This window comes from Ruditapes philippinarum, unplaced genomic scaffold (genome assembly GCF_026571515.1).
Source record: "Ruditapes philippinarum isolate M1 unplaced genomic scaffold, ASM2657151v2 ctg1732_1_1_1_1, whole genome shotgun sequence".
NCBI classification, from domain to species: domain Eukaryota; kingdom Metazoa; phylum Mollusca; class Bivalvia; order Venerida; family Veneridae; genus Ruditapes; species Ruditapes philippinarum.
The window spans coordinates 1-12,623 of NW_026853257.1; the positions used below are offsets into that span (position 1 = coordinate 1).

Sequence of the window (12,623 nt, forward strand, 5' to 3'; positions counted from 1 at the left end):
GGGGGGGGTGGGGGGGGGGGGAAGCATGGCAAACCACAACTGAAACAGAGCGAAAAAGAATAATCAGACGCTTGCTGCATCGATGGCATCCTGATAGAAACAGCACTCAAAGAAATTATGCAGAACGAGTCTTTAATTACATAAATCAGATCGTTTTAAAACTAGAGAAAAATGAGACCATTGATGACACTGTAAATGATGACACAGGGAGGACAAGACCAGATATGTCTGGTTCATCATTTGGAGCAGAAATTTTATCTGCTTTTTCACGCGGTCAAATGTATGCTGCAGCATTTCGTGATAATATGCAAGAATACAACAGATCAACTCGAACCGGTAATTATTCTCACTCTCGAGCAGAAAAGGCTAGTGTTCGTCATATTGGTGAAGCAAAACGCTGGTATCGGCAAGCAATGTTTGATTTTATGGCGGCTGAGAATAATGTAGTCACAGGGGACAAAGACAAAAGTTTTAATTGGGTGTGTTATAAATGCCACCAGGTCAGTTTTTGTTTAATTTTGATTGTCAATATAATTCTCTTTTTTATGGTATAACAAATGTAAATGTTACTTCAAGACCAAAACTGTCGCAAACATTTGAGACTAATCAGCATATCGGTCACTACGGGGAATCAGACTTTATTAACTTTAACTGCAATTCAAACTGCTTTATTATTTTCATGCCCCAAATGACGGCATATTGTGATTGCACTGTCCATCCGCCGGTAATCTTTTCAGCGCTGCATCTCCAAAACCACTAGGGGAAATTCAGTAAAACTTCACAGGAGTTATCAGTACCATCACTAGTTGTGCATTTCACTGCACGTTTTGCTCAGTTACACAAAATGGCCGCCAGAGCAATATATTGGAAAATCTTGTCTGCGCTTTATCTCCAAAGCCGCTGGGGGGGGGGGAAACTCAGTAAAAACAAAGAAGTGATCAGACACATCTCTAAATGTGCATATGGCCTGCACGTTCCGCTCCACAGCACAAAATGGCCGCCAGAGCTATAAATAGAAAAAAATGTCCGTGCTTCATATCCAAAACCGCTAGGTGAAATTCAGTGAAACTTTGCAAGAGTGATCAGTACCATTCCTAGTTGTGCATATCGCAGGCAAGTTCTGCTCCGTTGCACAAAAAAATAGCGGCCAGAGCTATAAATAGTTACATCTTTTTTTAGTTAACTTTGTTTAGAATATTTTCCTACACTTCTAATGGAATAAGTGAAATTTTGGAATAATATTATCAAAGGGGGTCGGGTGTATATAACCGGTATTGTGGCATATATTGTGGATCTTATATCAAAGCTTCCTTTCGGGGGCATAAGTCACTCTTTTTCTATAGCTCACCTGTCACAAAAAGACTAGGTGAGCTTTTGTGATCAAAATTCATCCGGCGTCCGTCCATCCGTCGTCTGTTCGTCCGTAAACTTTAAACGACATCTCGTCATAAACTACTTTGCTAATTCATCCAAACTTCACAGGAATGTTCCTTTGGTGGGCACCTTAAAATTTGTTCAAAGAATTTAATTCCATGCAGAACTGTGGTTGTGATGGCAACCGAAAGATGAAACTTTAAAAAATCTTCTTTTAAAAAGCTTAAAGAGCTAGAGCTTGAAACATCTTCTAGTAAGTGGCTACCAAGTTTTTTTCAAATTAAAGCCCAATGTTCAAAATTGGCACCGCCCGGGGTTGTCATTGATTTTTCTTATATATATATATATATATATCCAAAATGTAAAGTTTAAAACAATACGGATAAAAATAGCGGGAAAAAAAGAATGAAGTGATGCCTTTTCCAGTTTACATTGCAATTGTTTATTAACAAAACTGTAATAAATAATTGAAGAGAAATATCAACCGGTTTCACCCGTTAAAGGGATCTTCAAGATAATGACGTTAATAACGTCGCTTGGTAACGACGTCAAAACAGTGTAAAGGGACGTTACTCTTATAACGTTTTAAAGGGACATAATAATAAGCTATAATATTATTGTTATATATATATCAAAGTTATTTTGAATTCAATTCTGGTTTAAGAACGTTTATTAAAACAGTTTCTTTCATTCTTCTTTTGAATGTGTCTGGTTCTCGCATTTTATAGATTGGCATTATATTAAACTTTGGAGTGATGTCTTTTGCGCAAATGGCAATGTGTCGACTGACTGGTAATAATGCATTGTCTGGATTTCGTATATGTTGGTTGTGTAATGTTACTCGATTTCTTAAATTTGAAGTTTCTCCAATATAATCTTTGGAACAACCATTACATTTCAATGCATAAATTACATTTCTAATGTCGCATGATCCTGAGAATTTTACTTTAAATTCGCGGCCATTCTTGAAATGGTATGTATTTCCTTCTATAATGTGTTTGCACAGGCCCGCATTTTAAACTGCTGCATCTTTTTATTTTATTCTTTCTCAGTGTTGAAGAAAATCGTGCCCTGGTCAAAAGTTTTTTCTAGATTAGCCGGTTGTCTTTTACTTTTAATTATATGGCTTCTGTCAATAATTCCTTTCATTATTTCATCATTTTTGTAATATTGGTAGATTTTCTTGTATTACTGTGAAAAATTCGGTATTCCTTGGATTATGTGTTGACACGTATGGTATAACTTTCTCGTCCGTCTTTAGTTTGTCTTCCGTAGTTCGGATTGTTCTATTGCTAAAGCTCTCTGGATGCCGTTTTCTATAAGTTTCTGAGGATATTTTAAAGAAGCCAGGAATTTGTTTAATTCATTTAATCTGAGATGTAATACGTCTCTATTTGATATAATTGTACAAAGTCGTCTAGCTAGTGAGAATGGGATGTTTTGTTTTGTGTGTTTTGGATGACAAGAGTTGAATAAAAGATATTGTTTACTGTCAGTAGGTTTATAGTAGATATCTGTTTCTATTTGGTCACCTTTTAATTTAACTAAAACATCCAGAAACGGCAATTTCTCTATATTGTTTTCCATTGTGAATTTTAAATCTTTATGAAGGTTATTCAGTAGAATGTTAAAGCAATTCAATTCGTGCTTAGATTTAGGCCATAAAATAAACACATCGTCTAGAAAGCGTTTCCAGTAATTGATGATATAAATTTTAAATTCGGTATTATAAATTTCTGCAATTTTGGGATAAAGCAGGTCCTCCTCCACATAGCCTAATACAAGTGTTGCATACACTGGAGCAAATTTTGTGCCCATGGCAGTGCCTTTTATTTGTCTGAAAAACTTATCATTAAAAAAGAATGTATTATCTTTAAGATGAATTCTGTGGCTGAAATGATGAAATTCTTTGTAAATCTAGTATGTATCACGTCCAAATGATTTTCAACCCAAAATTCTATTGATTTAAGGCCTAGTTCATGCGAAATGTTTGAGTATAAAGATTCAACATCAAAACTTGTTAAGATGATATCCTTTTCCACAGTGCCTGGCAATGAGTTTAAAAAATCTGTGCTGTCTTTTATGTTGCTTCTTACGAATTTGGTTAATGGTCGTAGAAGAATGTCTAAAAGGTTGCTTAATCTATGAGTTTGGCAGCTAGGACCTGCAACGATAGGCCTTACTTTCAAATCGGTGACATTTGAAATATTAATTATTGTTGATGATTGTTGTATCAAACACTTCTCATTTATCTGTTTACTTTTATGAATTTTAGGTAAACAAAGAAACTTTTATGGTTTACCTAAAATTCATATATATATATATTAAACTTAAAAATATTTTTTTAAACCAAATAGCTAGAGCTTAGATATTAAGCATGAAACCTCTTCTAATAAGTGTCTTCCAAGATTGTTCAAATAAAAGCTCTGGGGTCAAAATTGGCCTGCCCCCTGGGTCATTGATTTTCCTTATATGTATATAGTAGAAACTTAAAAGACATCTTTTGAAAAGCACAAGGTGCTAGAGCTTAGATTTTAAGCACGAAACATCTTCTAATGAATATCTACTAATTGTGTTCAAATAAAAGCTCTGGAGTCAAAATGGGCACAGCCAGGAGGCGCTCATTGATTTTCCTTATATGTATGTATATAGCTGAAAGTTTAAAAATCTTTTCTTAAAAATCCCAAAGCGCTAGAGCTTAAATATTCAGCATGAAACGTCTTCTCGTGAGTGTATACCAAGTTTGTTCAAATAAAATATGATAAACAAGATCGACAAGGAAAGACGGCATTCAATGAACGCAGCCCCCACCCGACCCAGCAACAAGCGCCAGCGGCAAGGAGCCCAGGAGGACCCCAAAGAAAAACAGGACAGGGCACAAGGCAGAGTACGGGCAGGCAAACCACTACATCAGAATACATAATAAGTAACTTATAAGGAAATAAAACAAAACAAATAAATGATTTAATATAAGGCCCATAATGTCAAAAGGCACATGGGAAGGGGACATGAGACACGGGGAAGGGGGTGGGAATAAATTAAATAAAAACTAGGGACAAAGGGAAGACACTTACCGTAGACGAGAAACAACAAGAGACACGAGCAAAAGTGTCACCAAAACAGTATAAAACAACAAAGACATACATCTGAGGAACACAGAGGGGCGCCGCCTTGGAACGGTCAGCAGCATAATAATGACTACTGGGGAGTTTAAACCGGTTAATGGTGCACCAAACCTCGCTCTTAGCCCCACCATGTTCCTATAAACGAGACAGTGTAAATAAAATGAATCCCCGCCAAGTGAAATTCTAACAGTTGTTATGGTTACAAAAGGTTAAATAAGTAAAACACCAAAAATGATCATGTAGAAACATATAAAAGTAAACCCAATGACCATAACAAAAGTACTCGATGTCTTAAAGGAAGACAGAGCAACAAGAAAATCACCTACAAGGGCCCGACGAAGCAAGACAGAAGACAAACATTAAGGCAATTCAGTCCCAAAGGGCTTTAAGAACTGTCCATCATATAGTCTCCCACTTGGCCCGTCAGATGTAATCAAAAGAGGAAAGCGTAGTGTCCAACTGTAAATGGGTTGAACACTAAGCATGCGGTATGTCTTAAAATAGTAGGGTCATAACCCCTTTTAATAAAACGTTTTATAATTTTAGTAAACACAACAGAAAAATTACAATGACCCAAGATCTTACGAAGTTTGTAAACAACATCACCGTAAAAATCAGGCTGGCTAATCCCTTGTCGCAGAAGTGTTTTTAGATCACTATTGAATTTTGAAAATTAAATCAAAGTTACGATTGTAGAATTTTGTAAAATATTTACGTAATTTATAATAGCGGTAGCCCTTTTTAGAAGCTTACCGGTAATGAAAATATTTCGCTCGTTAAAATCCTTTACGTTGCTACAAGCTCTAGCAAATCTAATTAACTGAGATATATAAACCCCGTAAGATGTTGCGTGCGGTACGTCTCCATCCAAATGAGGATAATTTACTATACTAAAATCAAAGTCATCTCTTTTATCATAAATTTTCGTGTGAATCGAATTGTTTTTTGATAGTGATATGAAGATCCAAAAATGATGTAGTTAAATTTCAAGAATTCGTTTTATAAGTTGTAGCTCCGTAGGATAAATATTAGACACACCATTTGATCAAAAAAAGAATTGTCTAAATTAAAAATGTCATCAAGATATCTGGAAGTGTTATTAAATGCTGATATAACATCTTGTTGTGTATTTTCAGAGAGACTTAACATAAAATCTCTTTCATAGCAATACAAAAACAAATCGGCGACCAGGGGTGCACAATTAGTACCCATAGGAATTCCTATGATTTGTTTGAAGCCATGGGGCCAATATAAGCCCTGTCCGGGGTGGTCATTGTTTTTCCTTGAAAATATTCTACAAGGAATGCTGATAAAATCTCATTATAATACACGTTGACATTCAAGAGATATTTAAACAGTCCACAAAGTTTTGTATAACCCCTCGTATCTTCTTTTAAAAAACCAATAGAGCTAGAACTTAGATATTAAGCATGTAATATCTAGTGATTGTCTACCTAGTTTGTTCCAATACAAGCCCTGGGGATAAAATTTGCCCCCTGGGGGTCATTTATTTTCCTTATATGTACACATCCTTTGGAACTGTTGTTTTCCTTTAGCAATGGCAACCAGTAATGTTTTTACACTTGCACTATTTCAGACACATATATGAACTTTGTGATATCAGTTTAAGATTTAAATTTTATATCTGCTTTTGTTTGTAGTTTACAATATTACTTGTTTCTTGTCATTGACAGTTCTCTATTCAAGTGAGCGATTTCATGGTTGTCATGGCCCCCTTGTAAATGATTAAGCTGATTGAGCTTCTGAACCATAAATATGAGTATTTATATATGTTCAAAAAAAACAGTTGTATAAAGAATCTTTATTTCTAGGAGTTCTTTCATTGTAAAATGATCTAAATTGTTTTCAATTCTTTTAAACTAAAATGATTAAATAATTATTTTTTTTATCAATCAGTATCAACCTGTTTGCAATTATTCCAAATCATTTTTTTAATTTATACAAATTTACTCTATTTTTGTAGGCTTCTGAAAAGGCACTTAAGGCAGCTTGGTTTGCAAAAAATGCAAATAAGGCAAGGCAAAAAGAACATTCTCTAACAGCTATTGCTATCGGACTTGATGAGGGATCTTTGTTCGATGAGGTATGATAGATCAATGATATTGCCTTTTATAATGTGATAGTTTATGTCTATAGAGAGACATTTATTGCCGAACCCAACCAAAAATAAATTTATAAATATTTCTAGCTCAAATTATTTGATGAAAAATATTAGCACTATTTTACGTTGCTGTTGCCAATGCAGTTGTTGTCGGACTTTCATGTTGGTCATATTTTTTGAAGATTGTTTTGAAGAAAAAAAGAGGTATTGTTACAGTCATGGGGTTGTTGCCGTTGTCGTTACTGTTCGCGAACTTTATTATAACTTTTAAAGTTTTTCGTGTATTGTTTTCATACTTGGCCAAACCAACCGTTATTGAAATTTTTGAATAAATTGTCAAACTAACAACACAACACTGTTTAAGATTAGACCTTAATATTTAGCAGACAGACCTTGACTTTCACTCATTAATGACTGTGTATGTCATATTATTTAAATTTTCTTGTGACCAAACGGACACGTTGAATAATTTAGATATGACCTTGACCTTTAAATAACCTAGACCGTCATGTACAAATGATTGAATTTTGCTTTTTTTAATGTTTTGTTTTTTACTGTTTGCGTAGGCACAAAATTTGGAAAGCCTGACAGGAAATTACTCATATTTGCGATATCCTGATGCTGTTGCTGGATGTACTCGGATACCTGCAGAATTATTTGGATCTGATAAGGCCACGAATGCTATTGACATTACAAAGCGCATACTCGACATGACATCAGACATCATTCATTAATTATCTTTACCTTAACATTCTGTTGTGAAAACACATTTTTTGATGTTTGTTCTTTTCCTTTCAATTACGAGCTATGCAGCTAATGTGTTTGTACAAGTTATTTTGTTTTGTTTAAATGACATTATTGTTTTATCAAACAAATGTGTATGTGTTATCATATTAAAATAACTGTCATTGACCTATGAGAGATGTGCATGAATTTAATGTACGAAAGGAAATACACATATATATATACATGGTTCCAAAGGCTTTGTATAGTTATGAAGTAACATTTATGTTTAATCATTTTAAAATTGTCATGTGACCTTTGCAGGGTTGGTAAATGAAAAAAAGAAAAAAAAGAAAAAAAAAAAGTTAATTTTATGTTGAAATTTTACTTATATAAATAACATTTATATTTTGTTTTTGCATCAAATTTATTTATGCATTTTCTTCGCACATTGGTGTATATACATACATGTATTTTCTTTGTACAATTAGAAAACATTTTTCATTTCAACTGCTATTTCTATTATATTTATGTTGTATTTGTTTTTTTTTATTTACTTGAAAGCTTTTGTTTTTATCATAAGATATTTAAGTCAAGCATGCTTATTTGTATGAAGCATATATATGATAAAAAGGTCATGTAAGCATTTACTATTGATAAGATTCAAACAGTTGAATTATTTATTTAATATGTTTTAGTATTGTGCAAAAGGAAAATTATCCTATATTTCTTGTATCTATATTTGTTAATGTTTCACTATAACTATACATGCCTCCATGACTTGATATGATTTAAATGTTTCTGATTTTGATTAATTTTATTTGCTGCTATTCAACTATGAGTGCCCCACAGAAAATGAGATGCTGCTTTTTTACATTTTAAGTTGTGTAAATTAGTTTTTTTTTGTGTGTGTAAATATGTCAAGTGGGGATAATTTGATATATTTTTGTGATATTTTGTTAAGTTCTTTTGTTATGTTTGAGTGTAATAAAAGACGGTTATTACATTATGGGTGAGTTTAATGTTTTAAAGGAGTAAAGATAAATGTACATAATTGCACTCAAAGTAATGTAATTTTTGTTTTGTGATATACGGCTGTGTTTTAAAGCATAATATGCCTGTATGATTCTAGCCATGTGACATAGAGTCTGCATAGTCATTTTAAAGTAATGCACGGATTTAAAAAAAACCTTCTGCCTTTATACTAGATTGATGGTAATGATAAAACCATTCAAAATTTGTATATGCATGCATGATTTACTTTTTAAGGTTTTTTTGTTTCACGATGATTTTATACATGTAATGTATTAATCCTTCATTGTCTTTTCATTCAAGAACAAAGAATTTTGTTTTTAGCCACTTTTTGATAATGTCTTTTTGATTACTTTTCATAATGTTAAAGTTTTAAACTACCCTTTTGTAAATAGATTGTATTTTGTATTTTTAGCTTGAATTTTCAAAAACTATCGACACCGGACTTTGGTGTTTGCGTCTGCATCGGCATTGGTCAGGTTCTTTTGACCACTCCACTTTTCTTGTAGAATAGGTCATTGACAAAATAAACAACATAGAATCCTACAATTCTGAACTTTTTTTCCACTTTTTACGACTTCCTTTTAAATGAGTTTTTTTTATGAACTAACTCCCTATGTATGACAATACTGTCGGGTCTTTGCATAACATAACTATTCAATTTGGTTTTGAATTTTTTAAAGACCTTCTCTTTTCATGCTATCAGACACTGAAAGAAGTCCTGAAGACTGCTCTTGAAAAAATATGCCCAAACTTAGTATACTACAGGAGTGTAGTATTTTATCATCATTTTAGTATGTACCAAATATTATGTTTATTGTTAAATTTTAATGCAAATATTTAAAACTAATACAGACTAGGACTTATAAAAATATTAGCTTACAATGTTTTAACGAAAGACTGATTTTTTTGTATATACATGTATATATATCATCAAGCTTGTCGACAATCTTTTCTTTATAGAAGACACTTAATAGCCTTAAGGCAATAAGTGAGTATAGGCTAAGTTACAGTATTAATCTTTTGTATGGCCCTTTAAGAATAATTTGCTGAAATTATTTTTCATCATTATGATTATCATTCTTTTTCGAGGGATATACTTTATTATTGAAAAGGCGAGCCCTTTAACGGTTTTCTTGTTTGGTCATTTTTGGAAGGAACTCTTTCACACTTTAAATAGTTATTTTAATCATTTTGATTATTATTATAACATTTTAAACAATTTTTTTATACTTTATTACTGCATTTTGTATTAAGGGTGAACCCTTAAATTCATCGAAATGTATATGTTGATGAAAAAATATTTGCATCTTATACTTAATATTTTTCTATACATATATATATATTTCAAGGGATATACTTTATTATTGTAAAGGCGAGCCCTTTAACGGTTTACTAAATGTCTGGTTATTTTCAGATGGAACTCTTTAAATAGTCCGGTATTTAAAGCTTTAAAATTAAGTTCAAGGGATACACTTTTATTGTTAAGTTTTATTATTATCATGACAAGGGATACACTTTTTTATAACATTATATAATAAGGGCGAGCCCTCTAATTCATTGAAATATAATCTAATAATTTATAATTTTCTACACATATTTTTCGAGGGATATACTTTATACTTGTAAAGGCGAGCCCTTTAACAATTTACATTTTTTGTCATTTTCATAAAGAACATTTTTAATTTTAACACTTTGATTTAAATTTAATTTCAAGGGATACACTTTATTTTCTAAAGGCGAGCCCTTTCCACACTTAATCAAACTAATTATTTGGTCTTTATAAATGTTTTGAAAATTTTGTTGTACATAATTTCTACTAATAAATTTGGAATACTGAACCTTACGTTAGTTTCTTTTCATTTGACTGTATAATAAAATCCACTGTTTTAAAAAAATAAATTTGTATTAAATTTGTAAAACAGTATTTGCTTTGAATTGCAAAGTATTCGCAATTAAGTCTTAAGTTAAAGCTCACAATGTATCAATTGAAATCCAAGAATATGTTTTTGGCAACGCCTGATAGGGTTTCGTCTCCTTAGGAAGTTATGGTCACCAAAGTGCATTGTAATAGCATGTTACGATCCAATAATATGACACAGTTAAGCCGAGTTTTCAGCAGTCATTTTTGTACGGATTATTTATCAAAAATAATCAACTGGATTTCAGCGAAAACTCATACGAATCGTTGCAGGCAATAGAAACTGTGCATATTAGCAGAATTTTCCTGTTCATTGATGCTCCGTAGCCTTTTGCCTTTGACAGTTTTGTCATCTTGTGTTGAAAACACAGCTCAAGAGCTATTCTGGATATTTTGATGAATATTTTCTTAATGGCAAACATTGTTTAAAATGTTCTCTTCTTGATGAAAATATTTAAAGGGTTGACAATATGCAAGAAAAATAACTATGTTAAACTACTTTTAAATTATCTCTCTTCAAAAAAAGTTAAGGTGTTGCTGGCAAATATAACGGTGTGTTTTTTAAGTTTTTTTAAGTTAGGGAAATGACAGATAGGAAGCACAAAACTCAAAGCTGCATTGATATCACCCGTCCAAAAATTCTATTCAGGAAAAACATTTGTTGTGAAATTGATTTATACATTACTAGCCATCTTCGTAATCATACCAATCACTTTGGAAGGATTTTGATTGAGTGCTGCTTTACGTTTTTGACCTCATTTGGCCAAAAGTGAGTCACAGAGACACTTAAATGTAAATTCCATGTCACATCAGTCACGTAAGAAATAAAATTTTAAATAATGGCAACCAAAGGTTATTGAACTTCGTAGAGACAAATTGCCTATGGCTGGCCTGTAGGAGACCCATATTGTTATGAGTTTGTTAGGTTAATGTCACAGTGATAGTAATTAGTTCATTAGGTCAATGTCACAGTGATAGTAATTAGTTCATTAGGTCAATGTCACAGTGATAGTAATGAGTTCATTAGGTCAATGTCACAGTGATAGTAAACTATCTTAAAACCTACTACTTCTAAACCACAGCTAAAGATGTAGCATGACGCATCACCTAGGACTTGCGGTCTTTCGCTCATTTGACCAAACATGATCTTTTTTCTTGAATTGAAAGACCCTGGATCAAATTAGACTTTCTCTAGTGGTCAAGAAGTCTATGTAGACTCGTATAAGAAAATACATGCAAGACTTGTTTGCCTGCAGCTTCGGTATGTTGCATCTAGCATAACCTGGAGGACCTTGCAAAGGTTATAAATTGCATACCCCGGGCGTCAGAAAATACCCTTCCTCTTAGTTAACACAAATATCTTAAACATTTGTTTCTCATTACCTTCAGTGCCCCGGGAAAAATATTTTAAATATACGCAAAACGTTCAAGTCTGCTAAACAAGAAGGCGCGAAAAGCCAAAACACTAAACATTTATTTTCTATAGTTGCTTAGGGGACAACACATAGTTTTCACAGTTTATCGGCAAACTATTGTTATCAGACACCTAAAATAAATGCATTTCATATTCTAATAAAATCATCAAGCGAAGGGCGACATTCAATGAACGCTTCCTCTTTCAAAGCCATCAACAAAGCACCATCGGCAAAGAGCCCAGCTAGGCACCAGAAGACACACTTTGTAAAGATGTATTAAACCTTACCCTAGGTCCCAACATGTTCCTGTTATATCAAACAGTCTAAATGAAATGAATTCCGCTCAGTAAACTTCTGAAAGTTATTATAAATTACAATTCATATGGTATTGACATTGTTAATGCATATATTTTGTGAAGTGGTCTGCATAAGGCAAGTTTTCCAAAAGTATTTCAAATATGGAGGAAACACTAAATAATGGTATCATTAGAATATTCATAGAAACTATTGCTTGATAGCACGAAATAATGTTGAATCTGTTCTTAATGATTTAATATGGACATTTTTATGATGGATAATGCTTTTTTGTTCTAGAAAAAAATATTATATGCTAAATAATTATATGAAATATATGATCATTTATCTCAAACATGCCAACAGCATCCATGTATAATTCTTTCATGGTTTGTCGTTATATGTGATAATGATTATTATCAACAACATTATAATTGTATTACAGACCTCCCATTCTTGGATATAAGAATGTTGTTTCCGTTAGATTAACCTTGCCGGAAATGTCATCTGTCATGGAAGGTGCCAGATGAGTCGCGTGCTATACAATGACGTTCATTTAGCGCATTTTATAAATATACCGCGTTAAAATGACGCAATCTCGTCGTTTTTAAGAATGA

The 12,623-nt window shown here is 32.7% G+C and overlaps 1 protein-coding gene across 1 annotated transcript; it reads left to right on the top strand.

The window, feature by feature from the left end:
* Positions 1-26: 26 nt before the first annotated feature.
* On the top strand, positions 27-10,217 carry LOC132736304 (uncharacterized). The gene is made up of 3 exons (XM_060723408.1): positions 27-500; positions 6,484-6,603; positions 7,188-10,217. Exons 1-3 carry the CDS (start codon positions 225-227, stop codon positions 7,353-7,355), a joined length of 564 nt encoding a protein of 187 aa, XP_060579391.1. The 5' UTR covers positions 27-224; the 3' UTR covers positions 7,356-10,217.
* Positions 10,218-12,623: the final 2,406 nt, after the last annotated feature.